Here is a 26,474-nt window from a genome sequence, read left to right as displayed (position 1 = left end):
AGACTATATATAGTGCAATAAATGTAATTAATTAGTAAAATATGAAAGGGTGTCCAATGCTCACTCACAAGAAGTCAGGTAATAAAGCGTAGTTTAGCAAAACAGTGGAGTGACAAGAAACAGATACCGAACTAAATAGAATAGATGGGGATGGAGATATAGCAAAGGGTCATGGAGGTAGATTGCGGGATTATTGGGAGTTTGGCTTGCAGGGAAACACCCATATTACATACAGATAATACTAGAAAACTTCTAATGACTAAACCCAATTGGCGTAGAAAGGCAGGAGCAGATAAGATAACTGGTTGAAGAATAGTCAAGAGAGAGTTTAATAAATGGAACTTTTTCAGGTTGGGCTAAAGTTGTGAGTGGAGTACCTCAGGGATCGGTACTGGGACCCCTGCTTTTTAACTTGTTTATTAATGACCTTGAGGTTGGCATAGAGAGCAAAGTCACCATCTTTGCTGATGACACTAAATTGTGTAAGGTAGTAGAATCAGAGCAGGGTGTAATTTCTGTCCAGAAGGACTTCGATAGACCAGAAACTTTGGCAGGTAAATGGCAGATGAGGTTTAATACAGATAAATGTAAGGTTATACATTTGGGAAACACAAATTAACAAGCAACTTACAAATTAAATTGGGATAAATTAGGAGAATCCTTGATGGAGAAGGATTTAAGTGTGCTTGTAGACAGCAGGCTTAGTAATATTGCCCAAAGTCATGCAGTAGCTGCAAAGGCAAACAAGATCTTATCTTGCATTAAACGGTAATGGATGAAAGGGAAGTAAACATAATTATACCCCTTTATAAAGCATTAGTTAGACTACACCTTGAATATGGAGTACAATTTTGGGCACCAATCCTTAGAAATAGATTATGTAACTAGATAGAGTGCAGAGAAGAGCCACCAAATTAATAAAGGGGATGGATAATCTGATTTATGAGGAGAGGCTAGCTAAATTAGTTTTGATTAAATTAGAAAAGGTGTCTAAGATGGGATATGATAACTATATACAAATATATACGGGGCCAATACAAGGAGTTTTCAAAAGAACTATTTATTTCAAGGGCAGTACAAATGACACAGGGTCATCCCTTAAGGTTGGAGGAAAGGGTTATTTACAGTTGGGGTCGTTAAAATGTGGAATTCATTACCAATCGAGACTGTGATGGCAGCTACAATAGATATTTAAAAAAAAAGTTGGACATCTTTTTAGAAAGGAAAGGTATACAGGGAAGGATATAAGTATACATGGGAATAAGTATACATGGGAAGGATATTGATCCAGGGAGTAATCTGATTGCCAATTTTTGGTTGTAGTTGCAGCGAAAAATCAAGAGCGCAAATCAGTGCAGGTGTATATAAAAAATAAATTACAAATATAGTGCAACACAGTATAAAATATACGTGCAGTGGTAAATAAACTATAAGAAAAGCACTCAAATGGTACATGAGTGTTTAAAGTGGTGTGTTTGTTAGGAATAACCAATTCAATATAGAATCCGGACACCCTTGCAATGACATTCGTCAAGGTCAGATGAGTGGAATGAAGGGACAAAGAGGACAGGAATCCCACATGCAGAAACAGAGAAGACACAAAATGGTGCAGATTGCTTTTATATGAAAGTAAGGTACGGGATATTAAACTCACAAGCAATATGCATAAACAGGCGCTGGGACCACCCAGGGTCAGAATCTGGAAGGGGAAACAGCATTCCTTCCTCCACTGGTGGTTCTGCTGCGATCGCAGTGCACAGTGAACAGATGATGATACCAGGGAAGGTTGGGCCCAATCTAGGCTCGAATCTCTCCATAAAGGTCCTCCAGCCACTGGATAGTCCTCCTAGCATCTAGGGTTAATTAATTAACCCCTGAGGAAGATCGATGGAGCAAAACATGTAGGGTGGAGCTATATATACGCTATGCCTTTTAGAGAATGATCCCAGGAATCCCGCAGGTAAAAGGAACTGGCGAATCCAGAGCGGATTCAGATTTCTACAAAAATGTTACCCATTTCTAGTTGGGAACTTTCTTGCAAATGCTTGAAAATTTCCTATAATCACAATTCTTTTAAGAAGATTAACTTAATACATTGAAAGTCCAAAATACTTTGTATGAGAAACAATATGATATAACCGTCTAAAACCAAACGAAAACAACTACAAATACACAAGCAAAAGTCCCTTAAAATGTGAAGTTTCATTTCTATTTAGATTGACATTTCCAGGTAGTTTAGGAAGAATTCTCAGTATTTTAATGAGTTAAGACTAAGACGTCTTGCAGTGTTAGGCTGATGTAAACGTACAGGCAGTCCTCGTTTTACAACGCTTCGTTTTACAACGAATGGCTTATCCAACGCTATGCAATACATACCTATGTTCATTTTTACAACGCCAAAACGGCTTATCCAACGCTCTTACGACGCTTTGCAACGTTGTTTATGTGTATGTATGTGTATATATATATATACACATATACACATAAACAACGTTGCAGAGTCGTAAGAGCGTATATTTATATATATATATAATATTATATTATACTATATAATATTATACTATATATTATTTATTCTGTTATATTATATATATAATACAGTATATACACTATATAATTTATGTGTGTGCTGCATATCTTATTGCCTGCGTAAAATATTTGGTGTATTTTAGTGTTAAAAATGCCTTCGGGTACGGAACCTTTCATTTAAACAGTGTTCCTATGGGAAAACGTGTTTCACTTTACAACGTTTTGCTATCCAACGCCATTTTGAGTAACGCATTGTGTTGGATAACCGAGGACTGCCTGTATTAGAATGCTTGATGCACGTTTCTTAAACTGCTTCAGGTATAGACGGTATGAGGAAAAATGGATGTGTTACAGGTAATTCCAAAGCTGATAGGATAGCATCAAAAGGGTAAAATGTACGTACATGACGTATTTGTATTTTTTAAATACGACATTCATTATTCTGTTTGCAACTGGTTAGTTCACGCCGAATAACAGTCTCACTGGCACTATACTGTATTGCTTTATGTGTTTCAGAATACCACTTCCTCAAGTTCCACCAATGGACATTCTATCTGAAGTCATCTTTGAAGCATTTGGAGTGGCATTGGTTGGATATACCGTTTCAATATTTCTGGCTTATAATTCAGCAAATAAATTTAAATACTCTGTTGATGAAAATCAGGTAACGTGCTAATTCCTTCTTTGGGAGGATACATTGGGGTTTTATATATCAGGGCTAAAGTGGTACAATCCCGGGGCCCAAAAATTGCTTCAGTTATTTCAAAGACTTTTGATAGGACTTTTGACACACACAATACAGATTATTTGCCCCTGAATTGCACCCTGTAACAGGCACCAATTACTCTTCTATAAGTCTCTAATGAGCCAGCTGAGGAGGCCGATTCAGCATACCTGCTTTGGAATTAACCTCCTCTCTGCTGGCTCAAGCTCTATATACCTGTTTCTCCTGCACCATTATCTGACAGGGGATCCACCTTGTTACACTCCCCTTTTGGATTGATGCCCATGCATTGAGGCCTGGGGTAAAAACAGAGCCAGATGCATCAAAGAAAAACATCTTGTTGCTTTCAATGGGAATTGTTTTCCTCACTACATCTGGTACTCATTTTGCACTCAGAAATGTAGATGTAGTCTGACTAACTTTCCCCGCGACCAGAGATTGCTGGATGAAAACGGCTGTGGCAATCCCTGGTTGCATGTAAAGTGACCATGATTTGAAAATTCAGCTGCTCCCCGGAGAGCCACTAGAAACAGCATTTTCCCCACAGCTCTGGGCAATGTAAGACGAACTACATCTGTACAGCGCCCTCAATATACATTTTATTAAAACAAAAGTCGTCGGCCATATCCTTTTGAATAATTTAAGTATAACCTTCACTTATCTTAAAGTAGTTAAGGGATAACATGTTGAAATGTAATTTGCAAGGTGTTTTTTTCCATTTTGCAGGAGCTTCTTGCACACGGACTCAGCAATCTTATTCCTTCATTTTTTTTTTGCATACCGAATGCCGGAGCTCCAGCACGTTCATTTCTTTTATGTAACAATGGGGCAAAGACACAGGTAACAAGCGCCTCACTTCTAAGTACATATTTCTGTATACCTGGCACTCAGCAAAGCGAAACGAGTCGGATTTCACAAAAAGTTATTTATTTAGCCATAAAGAACAAACATTTCGGCTGACACAGCAGCCTATCTCAAGGACATAGCCATGGCTGTGTCAGCCAAAACATTGGCTCTTTGTGGCTAAAGTGCCCTCCCTGTGCTTCTCTTTGGATGTCTTGGACAGCGGCAGGTCTGACCTAGGGTTGGAAGCACCGGTATTTGTATTCTAGCTTTCTGTAATGTTATGGAGTGGGGTGCTACAACAACTTTGTTATTTCTTACTTGGCACTCACCACCATAAATATCTGCTTTTCAACCACGATTGGTTTTTAAATTTACACTCAAATTTACACAAAATTTACATTTTAAAGAACAATGTGTTATCTTTCTATTAATGAATGACTTTGGGTGTGGTATTTAAAAGTGGTGCTTTAAACATCACACAACAACAACTAGTCTGTCAGGCTGCACCCCTCAAAAATTGCACTATAGTTTTTTTTTTTTTTTTTTACAACAGTAGACTAATTATTTATTTATATTTAAAGCATGTTGAACTTCTAAGTTTTTTTAATTTTTTTAATTTTAACGGTGGAAAAACTGGAACTGCCACCGTGGCAATTTAAAGATGTCACTACTATTTAGCAGTGTACATGTGTTTAACACAGGTGATACATCGTTGCTAAAGAAACTCTGTCTTAAATAAAAATGTTATATTAAAATCACACCATTTTAAACACCCCCTTGTGCTCTTACTTTACAGTATGGTCCCTCTCAAAGGGAGAGTCACAATTGCATCACAAATGTGCTAGTTGGACAGCAGAGATGTAGAATAGAATGTACTGAACTTGCCATCACATAGGAAAACCAAAAAGTCCATTACTTAATATAATGTACCTTTACTTTCTATTGATATAGTATTTAGACTTTTCTTGATAAGTAAAGCACACACACACAGTTATCATCTTGCATAAAAATATTCAGACGATATTCCTTATTTGGGGTGTAGTCTGCCTTTAAAGAGGCAATTCAAGCAGCTTAAAAAAAAGATTGTTTTTAAATTTGCAGCATTTGATTACCTTTATTGAAAACTAATTACCTAAGCTGCCGATTGATTCGTTCTCCTGTGATCGATCAGCAAAATCCGGTTTCTCAGGGTTCACTAAATGGCTTCCTTTCATTTCCAAATCAATCCTTCAGTCAGTGTAACTCAGCAGCTACCATGTATTCTTATATTACTAAGGTAACATTATTTATTGTTACAGTTTGCAGCTCAAACTGCTGGGAATATTGGCAACAAATGATCACAAACAGGAAAGTGGTACAAATATCCTGCACAGTTGGGGAGGTGGGCTAAAGCCTGCTATAGAAATCAAAGGATACTCAGTATATTAAAACTCATTAACAATGGCATTAAGAGTCAAATTTTAAAATAGAAAAAGGTAGTAAGTATTATCTAATACTACAGAACTGATTTATTTAAAAAAAAAAAAAAACTCTCCTCCCCCTGTGAGTTTTATGTTGTGAGTAATATGTTGTTAATGCAAAAAGTGTTGGGATAACCACAAAATGGAGGAAGTTTAATGCAAAAGAATTTATTGTAATACCATGTACTGCAAACAAAAAACAATAAACCTCAAGTTATAAAAAAAACAAAAACAAAAAAACACACATGTAGAATATTGCTTGGATTGTCAACTGCCAGCTGCCCTCAAGTCCTTCTGCTCCGTAACTATCCCCGTTCTGTCCCTCTGGCAGTAACATGAACGGAAAAGAAAAACTATCGGGTAACAAAATGCACACAGACAAAATAAATGTACAAAAAAAAAATATTGCAAACAGAGAAAACATACCTTACAGATCTACTGTATAAGGAAGTAGTAAAAATTCAGAAAGATGATGAAAGAGGCCCCACAAGATTTTGGTTATAAAGCCTTTATCAGGGAGCTGTTTGGCTGTCTGCTACTTTCTTATGGATTTGTAAGTTTTGTTATTCTTGTTTTTTCTATTTATAATGTTTTTCTTTTGGGTACATGCCTTCTTATTCGGGGAAACAATGTTGGGGTTCTCATTCACCTATACTTTTAAAGTATGCGATTTGATATTGTTTCTACAGACTGAGCGCTCCACCATGCAAACATTGTTTAACTTGAAGGTAATCATACTGATTAAGATCGGCAAATTCACATAATTATGCTATAGTGGAAATTCAATATCCTATCCAAATAGGGGAAAAAAAGACTACAATGGTTCATAATATATGTAACATGCTCATAGTATCCATATATTTGTACTCATCCCCTGGCTTAGCTAAGACCATATACACTAACCTCCAATAAGTGCTTTAGTGAACAAGATCAACTGGTATTAATTGTTAACCACATAGCTATATTAACTAAAACTGTTTTCATTTTAGTTTATATCATCAAAATGCCACTGTTATTTAATTGTGCATATAAATGAGCATGCAAATGAGTATAGCCTTGATAGTTGATGGAAGTAGAGAATCAAATAAAACGAGATATGTATGTGCTGAAGGTATTGAAGAGGTACTGGAGTACTTGCAGGTGCTTGTACTCTGGTTCTTCGTCAAGATGCACAGCAAATAGAAGAGCAGTATTCCAACTGCAGTTTGCAAATGGTTATTTACTGTTTCACGGGTATTTAGCCAACTTTTTGATTCTTGCATTGGACATTTTTAAGGGGAAAGTTGCAGCAATCCAAGTGTATAATTTATACCTAGAGGCCTCCCACACCCGGAAGTGGCATCACAAGGGCAAATGTAGCAATATGAAGGCTTTAAAAAATGTCCCTTAATGATAAAAAAAAAGTAATTTAGAACACGCACTCACAATTATGTATTTGTTGTGCTCAGATCCTGCACCCCCACCGCAGGGTTCAAACAATGTAAAATATCTGCTGGACCAGCAGTCAAAACAAAATATCACAGGTCCAAAAAGTTTGCTGACTGAGGATAGGACGATTTGAAGCCTGAATAATAAAGATGTTATATTGTATATATACATATATACAGCATTTAACTAGTTAAAATAAGGAATATTGTATTACAGTTAGAAATGATATTGGGTTAGTTAGAAATAGTTAATAAAACAATACAATCAAAATCAGTCTTAAAAGTTTAGGAACACCGTTAATCCTATAGTTACTTAGTGACAGAACAATGGAGTTCGTAATAGAGGAAAAACATAAGGATGTGAAGGAATATTAGTTTAAACATTAATGATTGACTGAAGACATACGCATGTAGCCTAAAGCCAGTACAATTGTATATAAGCCAGCATCAGAAATGTATATGCAGAATCATTATCACCAAGCTGAATCCTGAATCATTTAACATCAACTAAGCTGAGGATTCTTCACTCTATAACCAAATTCTATATGCCTGAAAACCTGACGTAACTGACTGAAATGATGCGGTAAAAGATGTGTTCTGTTTGTCTGAATACATTGAGAAAAGAACTGGACTGTGGACTTTTTGATAATCACTGAAAGGTGGGGCATTTATTTGAACCCATCTACTGTAATGAAGAAGCAAATCTTAACTGGCTCATGATATTTGCAAACACAGTCTCCTGTTTAATTTATATATAAATAAATTGCACATTTTATCATTTAAAACAGAATAGTGGCTTGCATGAAGATAAAAAAAGCTCCCTAAATATAGCGAGTCAGCGGGCTTTTTTGACCTGTGATATTTTGTTTTGAGTTCTGGTCCAACAGATATTTTACTTAATGAATATATAAAAATAAATGGTACTTTTAATTAGAAATGGAGATCTGTTCCTGCGGATTAAGTGATAGCTATGCAAACCTTATCTCAGAACGCAGTGCTTTCTAGCTATCGCTTAATATATGGGAACAGACATCCATTGCAATTAAAAGTAAGATTTAATTTTATTTAATCCTTCAATTATCTTTTCAAATCCCTTGTACTGCAACATTTATTTATTTTGTATATAATCATATATGCTGGAAGTAGGTAATGTCAGCGACAGAGGAGGGCAAGACAGGAAAAAAAGAACGATGATATAGTGTAGACACTATATCCACTGACGAGAATAAAAGAAGGGAACCAAAGTCAAACTATATACTGTCCATTCTGCAGAATTCAATGACAAATTCGTTACACTTTCACAGGGTTCTATGCAGTCTCGGAAAACATATACAAAAACATATGTTATGTTTATATAATAGAAGATTATCACAGTATGGACAATGTAATGTTCTCAGATACTAATGAGCAGGCCGAGTATCATTATTTTATAGATAAACTAAGAATACCGCTCAGTAGTTGTAAGTAGGTAAATATAATAAATACAATATTATACTATAATCCTTACAGTTTCTCAATTGTAATCATCTTCAAGGTGACGTGAACCATTTATTATTTAAATAATACTTATTTATTTTTAATGGTTTAGGTAGCCTGCCTTATATCCTGCCTTTTGATACTGCTGGTGATTTATTTTATTGTGCCATTCTTGTACTGGCTGCCAATGGTAAGTACAATAGTTTTTTTCAATGGTTAAGGTGTACTACATATAACCTTTAAGTAATACTGCCTCACCTGACTTTAGCAAACCAATTGGATATACACTGCAGTGCATCTGCCCTAACGTGGCCCAGTTGTGCATTCATTTTGAATAACCAAAACAAGAGAGCATTTTACTCGGAGGCAAGGAAATGTTATGCATGCACTCCTGAGAAATCCAATTTTACATACACGCACATGAGTATACAGATTCCAAATGACCTGCTATAAAACCATCCATTTAAAAACAAAATGACAGTAAGTGAGCACTAATTAAAAAAAAAGAACAATGTACCAAGTTGAATAGGAGAAGCAAACATTTTAGAGCCCAATCAAACTGCATATGATAAACCAGCGGTGCGCAAACTGGGGGGCGCTCCCCCTAGGAGGGGCGGGAGACTTTCTAGGGGGGGCACGGGCGGTTACAGAGGCCCTGTGCTCTTGCCCACGGCATTTAAATTAAATGCCGGGGTAGGTGTGAGGCCTCTGTAACTCACTTACCTGCTCTATTCCGGGGCTTCGGCGACGCAGCGTTTCGCCATGGCAACGCGGCGTCAAATGACGCAGCAGGGTCACGTGATTTGACGTCACATGACCCGTGACATAATTTGACGCTGAGTCATTGTAGAGGGGGGAGGGGGGCGCTAATGCTTCAGCTCCCGGGCGGGGGGCGCAACTCAAAAAGTTTGCGCACCCCTGGGATAAACTGCCATATAAAACTTAATACTGTATGTCCACCAACAGTAGATGATTCATTTTTACTTGGACTGCAAGATGTAGCCAGTTATTGCACTTCTAAGGCTACGCTTATAGTGCCGGCGACAGTGACATCAGGCTGTAGTCGCTGGAAAAATCATATTGAGATGACTTCCAGAGATCGCGACCAAGCCGTCGCTCCGTCGCGCCGCACTTACTATAAGCGTACGCGATGGCGACAATGCATTTGTTTTGACGCAACGTCGCATTGCTGTTGCCGTCGCCGGCACTATAAGCGCAGCCTTAATCAGAATATTGTGTTACAATGCAGAATATCACTGCTTTTCCATAGGACTCAATTGCTGTGATAATGCAGATTATCATAGAATATCCCACCATATATGTAAAAGTACATATATATATGAAATGTCAAACGTCATCATTAATGCAGAGATAATTCTTAATGATTAGGGCAAAAGCGCCCAATATTTATCTTGTCAAATTGCATACTGATTTTGCACTATTTTGCAATGGCAATATTGGAGCTGAACAAATAAACCCCATTTCACGTTACACCTGGATAGAAGCTTTTACTTATGTGTTACCAATGTGTCAACATTAAGGCCTGGATACATCAAAACATCAAGCCGGTAAGATACAATGTGTGGAATTATCGGCCAAAACCATGCGTTATTTTTATTGTTCAATACATTGATATTGTACCGCTACAAGATAAAAATATCGGGACCGGCATCAAAATGACAAAATATCACAGTTTTAGTCATGTTGATGCCATACATAAAATCCCGATATGTATCGTAACCGCAGTAGTGCCAATAAATACCACATTTTTTATCACCTACCCCAGGCTGGTGTTAGCCCCATCTTGCCTATGTATATAATGGCCAATACATACATAGGCAAGATAACCTAAACAAGCATAGAATAGTTGATAAAATATGTAATAATACATATTACAGTACATACAGTATTAGCCCCATAGTAGCCCAAATGGTAAGATAGTCATAGGTTTCCAAGAGTAGAAGTAGAGAGAAAAGCAAGGAGCACTGCAGCAAAGAGAACTGGAGGCAGATCGAGGGTTAAAAAACAAAAAAGTTTTATTCAATAGATCATGCCATTGAGAAAGCTAAAAAACACTCTGACGCGTTTCCAGCACGGCGGGAAACGCGTCAGAGTGTTTTTTTAGCTCTCTCATAGGCATGATCTATTGAATAAAACTTTTTGGTTTTTTAACCCTTGATCTGCCTCCAGTTCTCTTTGCTGCAGTGCTCCTTGCTTTTCTCTCTACTTCTACTTTGGACTTCAATAACGGGATGCACGCCAGGATGAACACACTAACAGCTGTCTGTGAGTACTAATGGTTTTTTCCTGCTGTTGGCTAAATGCCTATGGAAGATACACAGAACTGACCTAGAGTAGCTGGTTGCTATTTGACTCCATGGGTTTCCCCTTTATTGTGAGATACCCTTTGGCTTCTATTCCAGCGCTTTAATTATTTGGTCATTATACAGCTTATGTTTACATTGCATCCTACAAATTATTATTACAAAAGGATTCAGAAGATGTTTATTTGGTGTTCTGGACTTTGATTGGTTCCTGTTGCACCACAGGTGGATTCATTTCTCCATTATATATTGGTTTCCATGGGTAGCTGACCACTAAGAGCTACAAAGGGGTTAATATGGTATGTACTGTATTATGTAGTATTTCATATTTTAGCACCTATTCCTTGACGGAATGGGATGAGTGGAAGGTGCCGTTTTGCCATAGACTTTGAACCGTCATCATTCAGCCACCGACCCAGCCTTTTCACAACTGGCCATTTCGGCCCCAAGGTAGGTAATTAGCATTAGAGGTTTTAGGGTAAGAGGATCGGGTAAGGTTTGTAGGCTAAGGGGTTTTATAGTTAAGGGGACAAGAGTAAGGGGTTTTTATTGTAAGGGGACTGGGGTAAATGGTGTCTAGACTAAAGGCTAAAGTTAGGGTCTTGCCATGGCAGCGAGATGTCCCTGTGACAAGGTGAGTGGCGGCTAAACATCAGCTGTGATTTGGTTACGGTGAAACGTCCGCGACCAAACATCCTAAACCGTGTAAACCTATGATGGTTTAGGTTATCTTTCCTATATATATATTAGTCAGGAAGGAATTTATTTTTGCACTTATCATTGGACAATCTTTCACTGGGGTTTTGTGTTTGTCTTATATAGTTACATAGTTACATAGTAGATGTGGTTGAAAAAAGACGTACGTCCATCAAGTTCAACCTATGCTAAATTTAGACAACAGATACTTTATCCTATATCTATACTTACTTATTGATCCAGAGGAAGGCAAACAAAAAACCCCATAGTCATATCATCCAATGATATGTCATAAGGGGAAAAATAAATTCCTTCCTGACTCCAAGAATTGGCAATCGGGTTAATCCCTGAATCAACAACCTTCCCATGTATACTTATTTGGTATATCCCTGTATACCTTTCCTAACTAAAAAGATGTCCAACCTTTTTTTGAACAAATCTATTGTATCTGCCATCACAGTCTCCATGGGTAATGAATTCCACATTTTAACTGCCCTAACTGTAAGGAACCCTTTCCTTTGTTGCCGGTGAAATCTCCTTTCCTCCAACCTTAAGGGATGGCCCGAATCCTTTGTACTGCCCGTGGGATGAATAGTTCTTTTGAAAGCTCCTTGTATTGTCCCCGAATATATTTGTATATAGTTATCATATCCCCTCTTAGACGCCTCTTTTCTAATGTAAATAAATCTAATTTAGCTAGCCTCTCCTCATAAATTAGATTATCCATCCCCTTTATTAATTTGGTGGCTCTTCTCTGCACTCTCTCTAGTTCCCTGTCTTTTTTTAGGATTCGTGCCCAAAATTGTACTCCATATTCAATGTGTGGTCTTACTAATGCTTTGTAAAGGGGCATAATTATGTTTACGTCCCTTCCATCCATTGCCCGTTTGATGCAAGATAAGATCTTGTTTGCCTTTGCAGCTCCTGCATGACTTTGGGCACTATTGCTAAGCCTGTTCTCTACAAGCACTCCTAAATCCTTCTCCATCAAGGATTCCCCCAATGTATCCCCATTTAATTTGTAATTCACCTTTTTCTTCTTGCATCCCAAATGCATAACCTTACATTTATCTATAGTAAACCTCATCTGCCATTTACCTGCCCACGTTTCCAGTCTATCCAAGTCCTTCTGAAGAGAAATTACATCCTGCTCTGATTCTATTACCTTACCTTACATCTTCCTCTGGATCAATATACTGTAAATACAAATATATGATAATATCTGTTGTCTAAATTTAATATGGACTTTATCTTTTTTCAACCTCATCTACTATGTGACTATGTAATATTAACATTAAAATACACTACCTACCCCCCTTGGCTACCTCAATTCTATGCAATGCTTTACTAATCGCTAAAGCAAATAACCCCGTTGCTCTATGTTTTGTTTGCATTTGTGCCAAATATAAGAAAGTGTTTTATGCCTTTGATGTGAAATGTAAGCCATAAAAGTTTATGCCACGGTAGAATCTGGTAGATTTCTTTGATGTAAATACAATATACAAATACACACAGGGACGCAGAGTCTGATATATCTAATTCTAATCTTTGAGTCATATAAATTCTCCCTAACTTCTGTCGATACTCCCCAAATTGCAAAGCTGACCCACACAGCACAAACCTTGGAGCAACAATCATAATACATTGTAAAAGGACACAACATAAAAATGACACAATTTGTGTGAATTTTGTTCTAAATCTCCCTTGATATTGTACATCACCCCCATGTCCAATAAATCTTAATTCAGACACATACTAACCTTTCTTTCCACTTCTCTTTTTTGATTATAACATACTGTACATCCTGTGAAAAGATAGATAAGGACACAGATGCACACACCGTAGAATAAAAATGCTGCTGTTTTTTCATAGTTTCAATTTTCTTCATCAAAAATACGTCTGGAAAATCCGATGAAACATTTATGGACCTTCAAGAAGTTTGAACAGAAGTTTGAATTTTTTACAACAGATTTTTTTTTACCATACAAATAATAAAAAAATGAAATTAGTTGTTTACAATATTATGTTTTTCAGTTTTTGAGCATCTGAAATCGAATGTTTAATTTAGAAATCATGTGTCCCCTTTTAATTTAAGTGTGTATTGGCAAGTATCGTCATTGTGTCCTTAAAGGGGATGCTCATGCAGTTCCGAGACTTGAAGAAATATTGGAATGTTGATAAAGTTGATTGCGTAAGTAAAGTATTTGCTTTTCAGACAATATGTTTTAGAATAAATCCATAAAGTCTTGGTAATATCACAGCAATATTGTTTCCCTTAAACCTCAAGGTCAATTTACTTATTTATCAAATGTTTTACCAGGAAGTAATACATTGAGCGTTACCGCTCGTTTTCCAGTATGTCCTGGGCATAGAGTTATGATAATATTACATGGTTACATTAAATGAACAGAGACTATACATTCAATTTAGAGACATTTCATGGACAGTTAGAGATAATATATGATTATGAGCATATACAGACGAGCCAACGAGTATTCTAAAAATTGCCTTAAACTTGCCTTAAACTAGCCAGGTACATGCTGGGTACATGCTGGGTACATTTCAGTGACATTTCTGCAGAGGCTAATGGCCCATCAGATTAACACAGCAGGGGTTCCTGGCAGTCCCATTCAGTTTGAATGGGACTGCCAGGGACCCCCGCTGTTAATCCGATGGTCCATTAGTCTGTCTGCAGAAATGTGTGAAATGTTGCAGCATGTACCCAGCACGTACTCAGCATGTACCTGGGTCTTTTTGGAGATTGCCCCAGGTTTGTTTTAGAATAATCATCGGCACTACAGTAGCAGCAATATCAGCAATAGTACAACTCCTGGGTACATTCAACATTTCACGGATTTGAAAGGAAGGAGGGGATAAAGGAACATTGAAAAGAAGCAGGTGGAAAGGGAAAAGAAAGAGTAGACGGCAAACATACTGTATTATAAGGGAAGTGGGAAGGAGGTCCCTTTTGGGCTTTCAGTAGCCGAAGAATAGGATTGCATTATCTCAGCACTGAGCACGAGTAAGGTCCCCGGGGAATCTACAGTAATACATTTCTTCTACTTCTCCTTTCTAAAATCGTAAGGAATTGAGCCCGTCTCCTGATGGTTCATTCCCATTTGAACTGGGTCTACACTGAAGGAATTAGTACTGTAGGAACTCTGATTGCACCCCACCTTATCACACAAGTTGCAGGAACACACCAGCTTTACTAGTCAATGAGTATAGTGAACACACATTTTGATACAAGATGAAAGATATTCATCTGGAGTAAGAACACAAATCGATGCGTTAGCCCTATAGACTTGTTTATTTATATATTTATCAAAAAGTATTTTACAGGCCAAATTGTTTCTGCTTAACAAAGACAACATTTCACGTACCTCCTGCTAGTTTTGTAAGGGGCCTATGCACTAAGAAAAGTGTGGCTCGATACCCGGTCATTTATTGTGTATTCTTTTTGCTTGCGTCTATTTAAACATTAAAAGACGAGTAAGTTTCCTTTGATACAGATTTCTTAGCTAAAAAGATTTTGCCACCTCAGACTTTGTAGATTTTTTGATACAGAAAAATCTCAAAGAAACCCCTCCCTAGCATTTTTAATAGCAAACGTGGCAAGAAAAACATGACTGAAATACAGATGTTTAACATGTCTTCTGTAAAGATGTGTGAACTTTACAACCAGGTTCGTGAACAATGTGTAATTTGTTTATTTTTTTGTAGCAAAATGTGCCTACTTTTCCTTATAATAATGATTTAATGATAAAACATACCTTTTTAAACACAATAGAAAAATTATACAGTTTTGCCACGTTACTTTACACTGGACAGTTTGCTTCATATTCATATTTACTTCCACTCTATGACTGTTAATATGGACTGCATAAAACATATATACAATGTATAAATTTACTAGCTGACTTCATTTGAAAATGAGATGTTGTTTTTTAATTTAACTTAGTCTATATTTCTATCTTTACTAAAAAGGTGATATGGGTGTGCACCTATCTGGTTACTATATGCTTTGCAGCAAATGTAGGACTGTTCTTTGGAGTTGTCTTCAGTGTGGCTGTGGGGATTTTCAGATTAACCAGGTAAGATGAAATTTCATTTGTTTAAATTTAATATGTACTTATAACATATTTTAGTGTGTGTATATGTATATATATATATATATATATATATATATATATATATATATATATATATATATATGTATGTATATATATATAGTGCAGAATAAATGAGTTCTTCAGTATTAGGTGATACCTTTTTTATTGGACTAACAATTTATGTCATAGTCAAGCAATACTGGGGTTATACTTTGGGGGTATACTTTGTATATCAGTATTGCCTGACCTGAAGAAGAGAGGAGAACTCTCGAAAGCTTGTCCTATCAAATAAATTGTTAGTCCAATAAAAAAGGTATCACCTAATACTGAAGAACTCATTTATTCTGCACTATCGCAACTGGACTAACACGGCTATTTTCTGCTTTTTATATATATATATATATATATATATATATATATATATATATATATATATTGCGCTGTTTCCCCCACCCTATGGGAGACGTGGCGACTACTGACTGTATGAGGTGCTTTACCTGCGGCTCATAGGAGGCCTCAACCTCCGCTGCTGGGAGCCTGGGGTGTACCTGGATCGTCCGGTGACAGCGCCTCCACCTGTGAGGGATCCTGACAGCGCCGGATAACCCCTTCACAGGATTCAATACAATAATTACGCACATACGTATATAATAACAGGTTTACTGCAGGTAACTTAGATTTCTATAACGCATATAACACAGGCCTCGCATGGCCTTAGCCCCACACTGTACCCCACTGTTCAACCTCCTTGTCCACATCCTAGTAGGGTCTTACCCAATGTACTGAGGTGTCCTGGGCACCTAACCACCCTGGTGTCCACAGAAGCCAACCCACCTCAAAGTGTGTGAGACAGCGCTGCCCACCGTGAGAGTGTAGAGTTGGTGCACTTGATGACTTTGCTGATACTGCCAGGTGCTCCAGCACCTGGTACCGCTGACTAAAGAGAGGGCCCTTCTGTCCCACGTTGTCGCCATCAGTGAAGGTGTTCATCTCCATGTGTTGTGGTATCCAGCTGGAGAGTCCCACAATGAAGAGAGTTTCTATCTGTGGGGTGGTCTGGTCCCAGACCACAGGCCGCTGATACTGCGCTGCATCTTCTTGCTGTGTCCCGGACACTGTTCACAATACAGGGCAATGTCCCTATCTAGAAGGGCTGTCCCTGTAGTACCCACAAACTAGTGGGAGTTGGGGCCTAGCTGGGGCCTATAAGGGGGTCTCTGATCTAGTGCAGGGGCCACCGACACCCTGCACACACACCCTCACCTCTCTGTGTCCCAGCTCCAACTGGCATGGCTCTCGAAGAGCACCAAATTTATTTCTTATTTGGCAGGAGAATCCGTGCTCCCTATTGGCTGGTTTTGTACCATGTGTCCATACTCTCAGAGGCTCATGGGACTTGTAGTTCCCCTGCGGAGCTATGTGTGTGATAGCCGCCGCTATACTGGTTCTACTGCGCATACGCGCATCTATAATGGCCGCCGCACTTTCCTATTGTGCAGCGCATGCGTGAACCGTGCATGCTCAACCCACAAAATGGCAGCGCCCTGGGTGTTCGGGCCGCTGCGGAGCCACCGGAGAGCTCCCTACCCTGCTGGCCGCAATTCTCCCTGCCTACCTGACTGATGGCGAGTCCCCCTCTTCCTCCGCCGGCACAGCTCCTCGCTGCCAGTTACTGATCCCCGCGCCACAGCGGAGGTATATGGGGCAATCAAGGGGGAATCCCAAAGGGAGGCCTGGCCATATGTGTGTATATATATATATATATATATATATATATATATATATATATATATATATATATATATATATATATATATATATATATATATATATATATATATATATATATATATATATATTGTGACATAGTCCCAGGATAGTGGGCAGCTTTCTGTCTGATTTATAGAAGAAAGTGCAGACATAGTGTGGATGTGATCCGCCCCACAGATTCACAGTCACTAAGGCTGCTGGATAGGAAATTCATACCAGACTGTACAATGGTTCTGGTTTCCCACACCTGCTCTCCTAATTGAGTAACAGGAAATATATTGCAGTTAGGTTTGCTGCTTCACTCTCTCTCTCTCTCTCTTGGAGCCTGGAAGGAAACTGCTGTTCCCCAGGATCCAGTTCGGGGTAGACGGCCCCCTCACGTATTGCAGCACCTTAGGATCTATTGGGACGCTGTCCCCATCTGACAGTTAAGGACTCAATGTTATCTCTGTGTGTTATTTAAAGTTGGTAACTGGCTTAACCAGCCAACATTGCAGATAGGGATATGCATGTGCGTTAGACTCCTGACAGGAGTATATGTTTCTGTTTATGATTTCTTCTGTTTCTTAAAGTGACGGTGTAAAATGTTTAGTGTCACTAATGGAAAAATAAACCCCTGAAGGTTGAGGGCTGAGTGCCCCTTGTGTGTATACACGTGTTTGTCCCTCTTTTATACAAATTAAACCCTAGAAGACTGTGTTGGGAAGAGCCTGGGCAAACAGCAGCGCTACATAAAGGGATCCGTACGTCTCCTATATCTATCTATATATAGATAGAGATAGATAGATAAAGACAGCAGGCACACTTAATAAAGAAAAATATAATTTTAATGATTCAATATTTCATTCCAAGTGAAATTATCCTATATTAACCTGCCCCACGCCCCCCCCCCCCCAAATAACAGAAATAGTGCAAAAAACACCAGTATGCAGTGTACAGAGGCTGTGGCAAGTCAGCAATGATCATTGCAGAGATGTCAGCAGTGGTCCCTGAAACGGCTGATACCGTGATAAAAAAATAATAGTAAACCGTAATTAAAAATCAGAAAAATGCTAAAACATATTCCAGGGTAGTCAAGAATAAAAAAAAATGACAAAAACATAATAATGACAACATTAAATTTACTACCAAACTGTAGGCTAAGGGTAGTAGAGACCATAACGGGAAACAACTGCAGCTCATCTCGTCCAGAGGTGGAACTCATGTGTTGCAGTAACGTCCATGGTATAAAAGTCCAGGGTATCGATATCACACTTGGTCATTATTTTCTTTAAAGTCCAGGACATAAATGCTCACAATCATATGAGGCTGACGCGACACATCTCCCCTTCACAGATAGGAGATCCCTAGTGTTTAGGTAACTCACATGACAGCAATTCAAAATGTCATAGTATATCACATCTAGCGACTGGCGCCCAAGGTCTAGAAACACCAATAAGCCCCGACTGCATGGTGAGCATGGGAGTTCATGATGAGTCAAAGTCCAGGGCATACAGTAAGTGTTCATAATCATACCCACATTTTTATGGATAGTTGCTTTATACAGTGCATCTTCAATACTGTTGTAACTTGTATTTCTTCCTCCAATGGCTCTTACATTTGTCCTCAATGAATCAGGCCAGGTTTTAGTGCAGGTAATCAATATTCTGTTTCCATGCAAAATGCAGTACTGTAGGTGTTTTCAAATGCGTTGGGTATTCTTATAACACGAAGTGGCTGGTGGACCCTGACAAGAGGCGTCAGAACCTCGTCCTAATACCATATTGTTATTTATTCTGATTTATATTCTTTCCTTCTTATCTTTATGTATCATAAACAAAACGTGGAAAATATATTAAAGAGTTTACATAAAAGGCAATAAAAAGATGGCAGCTGTTTTCTCTCACTTAATACAGAGTGAAGGTACTACATTTGACAGATTTGGATGAAGCAGGCAGCAAAATGATTGAAGACACACACTGTGTAAGATTAACGTATTTTTTCAGTTCTAGTTTTATAAAATGTCCCACATTGTGGCTTCAGATAAACTTAAAATGTCATTTTAATGTGAAATCACATTAATTCTGGTCTTATTTAAATCTACATTTGTTTTTTTATTGTTTTTATGAACTTGAACTTTGCTTTTTTTGAAGCAGTTTTTAACACTAGTAAGCATCACTATTTATCATTCCATTACAAGTATTTTTCTTAGTCTTGTCTTATACCTTATTTTAGTGATGATGCATGGCCTATATACAGAGGGTGATAAAGGATAATAACATGCAGGGCTCGAGTGAAGCAGCAACGCACCGGAACACCATTCTGGCCATTATTTTAACAGCCGGAACAGCTTTACGGCAGTTCTGCAGCCACTCTACTGTACCTCCTTCCTCAAGCCCAACCTGGGCAACATGGGTGTGAACTCGCAGAACTGGTCAGTGACCTCCACAGTAGCAAAGAGGTCCGCCGTGGCAGAATGCAGCCGCAACGTTGGTCCTATGTACTAAGTGTTACAAACAGCTTATTTTGGTCAAAATTGGCACATGGAAACCTGATTCTAAAAAGCACTTGTATGTGCCAAGATTATTTTTTTTGGGCGCACAGAAATGAACAGCGTTAGGCAGGTAGATGGTATGTAATAAAAAATAATGTTTTTGTGCAGCCAAACAAAAAGAAAAAAGGTGTCAAAATCATCTTACAAGTTCAACTTGTTAGGGCAGAATTAAATTATTAAATTGCTATCTATCAACCAAAAATCAATTTGATGCCTCTCAGATTTTTCATTATAACACAATTTATTATTTTCAAAGTATAGATATAAATAATATTAGCCTAAGAATTTATATTTGTTAACAGTGGTTATAAATAAAAATATTCTGTTTTAATTAAAATTGTATCAATCATGTATTCAGCATGGCACAATCAGTCAAAATTCATTTTAAACGACGAACTATGGAGTTGATCCTCAGAAATGCGCTAAATATGGGAAAATAACTACTTTGTATGTATATCTTTATTTATATTGCACCATGCATGTACATAGCGCTTCACAGCAGTGATATACAACATAATAATGTAGCACATAGTGGGAATAAGCGCTTGAGACATAAAAGTAATATTAGGAAAAGGAGTCTCTGTCCTGAAGAGCTTACAATCTAAGTGGTTAGTGGAAGAACGTATGGACACAGTAGGAGCGTGCTCTGGTAAGTGCATCTGTAAGAGGTCAAGGTCAATTTATGAGGTTTATAGTATCAGCCACGGAGCTTCCCATATGCTTTGTTAAGGAAGTGTGTTTTATAATGGGTCTTAAAGGTGGATAGAGAGGGTGCTAGTCGGGTATTGAGGGGAAGGGTATTCCAGAGGTGTGGGGCAGCGAGTGAGAAAGATTTTAGGCAGGAGAAGGCTAGAGATACAAAAAGTGTAGACGGAAGACATCCTTGAGCAGAATGCAGCGTTGGGCAGGGGTATAGCGAGAAATTAGGGCTTAGATGTACGCAGGGCCGACCTTACCTTTGGTGGGGCCCCTCCTCCAGCATCATGACATCACAGCATAATGAGACGTCGTGTCAATGCATCGCTGCAAAAGGAAGGCCACTATCTCCCTCTCTCCCCCATACCTACCTTGGGGTGAGCTGCGGTGCGGTCCTGGGTTTAGAAGGGTGAGAATGGCAAATAAAAAGAGGAGCATGTAGATCAAGAGAGGAGGATAGGGCAGAGTGGTATTTCATGAGCAGGTTGTCAGAGTCTGGAGCAGAGAGGGGAGAGGGAGGAGCACACAGTGGAATCAAGAGCTGGTAGGTTAATAGAGCGCAGGTCTTTGCAGAAACACGGAGTAGATGGAGGGGAAGAAGGCAGAAGTGAAAGAGATAATGAGATGAGATGATGGTCAGAGAGAGGAAAGGGAGAAATGGAGAAATCAAAGAGAAATGTTTTTTGCGAGAACCAGGTCTATGTACTGTAGTGGCCTTGCTTGTGGGTGCTGGCTGCAGTCCAATGGTGGAGGCCAAAAGAAGAGGTTAGAGAGGGGAAAGCGGTAAGCCCAAGGGAGAGAGGGGTCATCAATATGGCACTTGAAGTCCCCAATGACAAAAACAGGGGAGTCTGAGGAGAGAAAGGACAGGCAGTATTCAAAGTGTGGGGCAAATACAGAAGGGGGATGAGTAGGTTGGTGAAAGATGACTGTAGAAGGAGAGGAGAAAATAAGCGAACACCATAAGAGGTTCCATCCTTCATTTATTTTAATTGTACATTAATATATATTAAATATTAATTAATATTGTTGCAGTATGTATGGATATATATTGTTGTACACCTATACTTTATACACTTTATATTACGTTATATACCATATTAGTTCACATAAACAACTTTAATCACTAAAAAAAATATTATAGTTTATAATGTGTTTCAGACATTTATATGATCCATAACATATATTGTATTGTATTGTATGTCTTTATTTATATAGCACCATAAATATACATAGCGTTTCACAGTAATAATACATGTTGTAATCATATAAATAACAAATAATATAAATAACAGGTCATGGGAATAAGTGCTTCAGACATAAGAGTGACATTAAGGAAAAGGAGTCCCTGCTCCAAGGAGCTTACACTCTAATTGGTAGGTAGGATAATGTATAGAGACAGTAGTAGGGAATTCTAGTAAGTGCGTCTTCCGGGGGCCAAGCTTTATGTATCATGTGTCCAGGATTATCCACAGTGCTATTCATATGCTTCTTTAAGCAAATGTGTCTTAAGGTGGGTCTTAAAGGTGGATAGAGAGGGTGCTAGTCGGGTATTGAGGGGAAGGGCATTCCAGAGGTCAGTAAGAAAGGTTTAAGGCGGGAGAGGGCTTTAGATACAAAGGGGGTAGAAAGAAGACATCCTTGAGAAGACCGCAAGAGTCGGGATGGTACATAGCGAGAAATTAGGGCTGAGATATAAGGAGGGGCAGAAGAGTGTAAAGCTTTAAAAGTGAGGAGGAGAATTGAGTGTGAGATGCGGGATTTGATCGGAAGCCAGGAGAGGGATTTCAGGAGGGGAGACACGGAGACAGATTTAGGAAAGAGTAGAGTGATTTTGGCAGCAGCGTTTCGTATAGATTGTAGGGGAGACAGGTGAGAGGCAGGGAGGCCGGACAGCAGGATGTTGCAGTAATCGAGACGGGAGAGAATGAGGGCCTGTGTCAGAGTTTTAGCAGGCGAGTAACAGAAGAAACGGCGTATATTTGTGATATTGCGGAGGAAAAAGCGACAAGTTTTAGAAACGTTTTGAATGTGAGAGGAGAATGTGAGAGAGGAATCGAGTGTGACTCCTAGGCAGCGTGCTTGGGCTACTGGGTGAATGATCGTATTTCCAACAGTAATGTAGAAGGAGGTAGTAGGGCCAGGTTTGGGAGGAAGTATAAGGAGCTCTGTTTTTGCCATGTTAAGTTTCAGTCGGCGGATGGCCATCCAGGATGATATTCCAGATAGACATTCAGAAACTTTGGTCTGTATAGCAGGTGTAAGATCAGGGGTTGAAAGGTAAATTTGTTTGTCGTCAGCATAGAGGTGATATTTAAACCCAAAAGATGTGATTAGGTCACCTAGAGAGAGTGTGTAAAGAGAAAAGAGAAGGGGTCCCAGGACAGAGCCCTGGGGTACCCCCACAGAGAGATCAATGGAGGAGGAGGAGGTGTTAGCAAAAGAGGCACTGAAAGTACGATGGGAGAGGTAAGAGGAGATCCAGAATAGAGCTTTGTTCCGAATACCAAGAGTATGGAGAATGTGGAGGAGAAGAGGGTGGTCCACGGTGTCAAATGCTGCAGAGAGGTCGAGTAATATGAGCAGAGTGTAATGACATCTGTCTTTGGCAGCATGGAGGTCGTCGGTTATTTTAGTGAGGGCTGTTTCAGTAGAGTGAGCAGTGCGGAAGCCAGATTGTAGAGGGTCTAGAAGAGAATAGGTGTTGAGAAAGTGTAGCAATCGAGAGAATACAAGACGTTCAAGGAGTTTGGAGGCAAAAGGCAGGAGGGAGTCAGGTCGATAGTTAGAAGGACAAGTAGGGTCAAGCTTTCTGTTTTTGAGCAATGGTATCACGGTTGCATGTTTGAAGGAGGATGGAAAAGTACCAGAATAGAGGGAAGAGTTAAAGATCTGTGTGAGCATAGGGATTATAGAAAGAGCAAGAGGTTTTAGGAGGTGGGAAGGAATGGTATCAAGAGGGCAGGTGGTAGAGGGAGAAGAGGAGATCAGCAGTGACAAATCCTCCTCCGAGATAGCAGAAAAAGAGTCCAAAAATGGCAGGAGGAGAGTTAGGAAGCGATGTGGGATGGGAGGAGGCAACAGATGGGATGTTCTGATGTATGGATTCCACCTTTTCCTTAAAAAAGTCAGCAAAGTCCTGAGGTGAGATGGAGGAAGAAGAGGAGGCAGCCGAGGGTGGTCTGAGTAGAGAGTCAAAGACAGAAAAGAGTCTGCTTGGGTTATACTTGTGTGTGTTGATTAGTGATGAAAAGTAGGGTTGTTTAGCCTGAGAGAGGGCAGAGTTGAAACAGGACAGCATAAATTTGTAGTGAAGGAAGTCTGCGAGCGTATGAGATTTCCTCCAGAGGCGTTCAGAGGAACGAGTGGAGGAATGCAGCATATCTTTCTTTCTTTTTGTTATGAAAGGGCTAAGTCCAATACTAATTACATTGCTTTTAGGCTATTCCAAGAAATAACTCAACGATAATCAGGGTCTGCATGTGAGTAAGGGCAGCTTTTGGAAGGTGCCAAATATCGTAGAGCTATTCCCATGCGCTAACATTAACGGAGGTCTGAGGATCTTCGGTGTTAGGTTTACTGCTCATTACCATATGATTTGCATATTAGTAAGCATAACGTCTGATACAATTTTAGGATCTGTTATTTTTAAGGAAATTACCAGTTCATCATTTCACTAAGCACCTTTGGGGATATGCGTTATGGATATGTATACGTTAAATTGAGAAAATGGAAAGTTACAAAATTAGCGACCTTCTGAGTCTCTATCCCCTATGTATCATACTGTATCTATGAAGACTTCATACACATTTTATGAAGGGTTGTACTACTTTTTTGTAGTAAAATTTTGATGCACAATAAAAAGAAAAATAAGATCTTAGTACCTTGGTTACTATTTGTGATATGTACTGTATCACAAGACTGCAAAATTAGGGCAAAATGACAAGAAGCAGAATTCAGATTGAAGGCAATTGAATAGTTTGAATTGATAACTCTGGTGAATTTTGTTACTTTACTTTTGCCCTGGATTTGCATCTGAGAGACCTTCATACATACTGTCCAGCATTCTCCGCCCAACCCCTACTTCTTTCATACACTTTAAACGCTAAATTATTTAAAGGCACTTTGTATTCTGTAGTAATGATTAAAATAATGTGTGATATTTTTTTTTTCTATCACAGGAATTGTCCCAGAAAGTGAAAATAATTTATGTTGCTACACCGGTATTTTTTCTCAATGCCAAAAAGTTATATGCTGCTTTCATGAAAATAAATAAGCAACTATTCACAGACCATGATTTGAATAAGGTGAGATAAAACTAATGTCTTTTCCCCCAAAAATAAAAACTATTTAATTGAACACTGAAACCTTTGAAAAGTAAAGTAAATAAAATGGACTGAAATATTTACAGGAGCCATACAGATCTGTTTTTGATCTCCTTGGTTTGTAAAAAGAAACTTACATAAATATTCTGGCAGCGTTCTCATTAAGACTGAGGGCGGGGGGAGAGGGGCATAGTTACTTTCGAGCATTTAATTGGTCCAACCTTTAATATCTCTGCACAGTCCTGGTCTATCATCAGATAGAACCATCTAATAGCCAGCCTCAAACTCACACCAAAGGAGAATGCATCTAGCACTATCATAGCAGGATTGTGGCCATACTCATCCATGGAATATTTGATTGAGCTAACCGTGGCTGCCAAACATTCTGGAATTTAGTGCCGGTATCATTAACCAAACTTGTTAGTTTCTCCATTTGACAAACAAACCAAATTCTATTTTGGATTTTGGATATTTGTGGAGTATCTTTTTGCTTCCATAATGCTGCAATCTCGCATCTCGTTGCAGTTGCGAAGTGGTGGAATTTAGTTTCTTTTTATTGCCAACTCTGAAAGATGGGTACTTATCACTCAACATGCTCCAGTAAAATGACCAATAAGTAAAAGTGGGAAAGTACGGGTGCATTGCCTCTTCAAGGTCATGCTCAAGGCATGTATTATGGTAAGCGCGTGCACGCATGCGTGACGTTGCGCGTGCATGTGGTGCGCGCATTTCCTGTTTACAGGCAAAACTATGTCGCGCGCGCCTAGGAGGCGTGGCCATGACGTCACAAGGGTAGGCCTTCCTGTGATTGGCTCGCAGTGTCCCGTGACATGGCAGCCGCTCCAAAATACAAATTTCTTTGTATTTCCACCAAGCTGGCGCGCCAACGCTGTCTGCCGTGCACGTTGGCAGTGGATACACTGTCATAGGGAGACAGTTATCTTTCATTGCCACGCCCGCGCTTTGTATAATACAAGCCTAACACACAGTAATGCCACACCAGTCTCTTGACTAAATTAAACCCATCCTGTGTTTCAGATTACTAGGCTTATAAACTACTAAATATTTTACAAAATACAAATACAGATGCAGCGGCCGTTATTCGAACAAATCACGGAGCAGTTTTTGCGTGCTGTGCTGTATTCCACGCGGCATTAATGCAGACAATCACCCCAGGCACACGTGTTTATCGCGGTTGCTTTGTTTGAATTTCATGGATTCTGTTTCTTTGTGTGCAATGAAATGCAATGAAATGAAGGAATTGCAATGTGTGCAGTACTGTGCTACTGTGTCAATTTCAGGTGTTTAAAAACCAGAACAATAAAATGCCATTTTCTGCACTCGCCTGCACTCGCGTCTTAAGGCGGTTGGAAGTAATCCCGCGCCATCACATGGGTATTCCGAGGTATGCAACGCGTGAAGTGTTCGAATAACGGCCGCTGCATCTGTATACTGTAGGTAGGTATGGATTTTAATTTTTTTAAAGTGACCAATTACCCATTTTTTACATGTCACTACCACTGGTTCATTTTGGTCCATAGAAAAGAGTGTACCTA

General features: G+C 39.0%; 1 protein-coding gene across 1 annotated transcript in view; it reads left to right on the top strand.

Moving 5' to 3' along the window:
• The window catches only part of SLC26A7 (solute carrier family 26 member 7), a 70,777-nt gene that overhangs the window by 32,038 nt on the left and 12,265 nt on the right, over positions 1–26,474 (top strand). The window contains exons 7-13 of the mRNA XM_075582822.1: positions 3,046–3,193; positions 3,980–4,093; positions 8,575–8,652; positions 13,578–13,673; positions 15,470–15,576; positions 19,260–19,326; positions 24,775–24,900. Of these exons, the coding sequence (XP_075438937.1) occupies positions 3,046–3,193; positions 3,980–4,093; positions 8,575–8,652; positions 13,578–13,673; positions 15,470–15,576; positions 19,260–19,326; positions 24,775–24,900 (736 nt within the window). The remainder of the gene's footprint in view (positions 1–3,045; positions 3,194–3,979; positions 4,094–8,574; positions 8,653–13,577; positions 13,674–15,469; positions 15,577–19,259; positions 19,327–24,774; positions 24,901–26,474) is intronic.

The sequence above is a fragment of the Ascaphus truei genome, chromosome 2 (genome assembly GCF_040206685.1).
Source record: "Ascaphus truei isolate aAscTru1 chromosome 2, aAscTru1.hap1, whole genome shotgun sequence".
NCBI lineage: Eukaryota > Metazoa > Chordata > Amphibia > Anura > Ascaphidae > Ascaphus > Ascaphus truei.
This window is presented reverse-complemented; position numbering and strand designations above follow the sequence as displayed.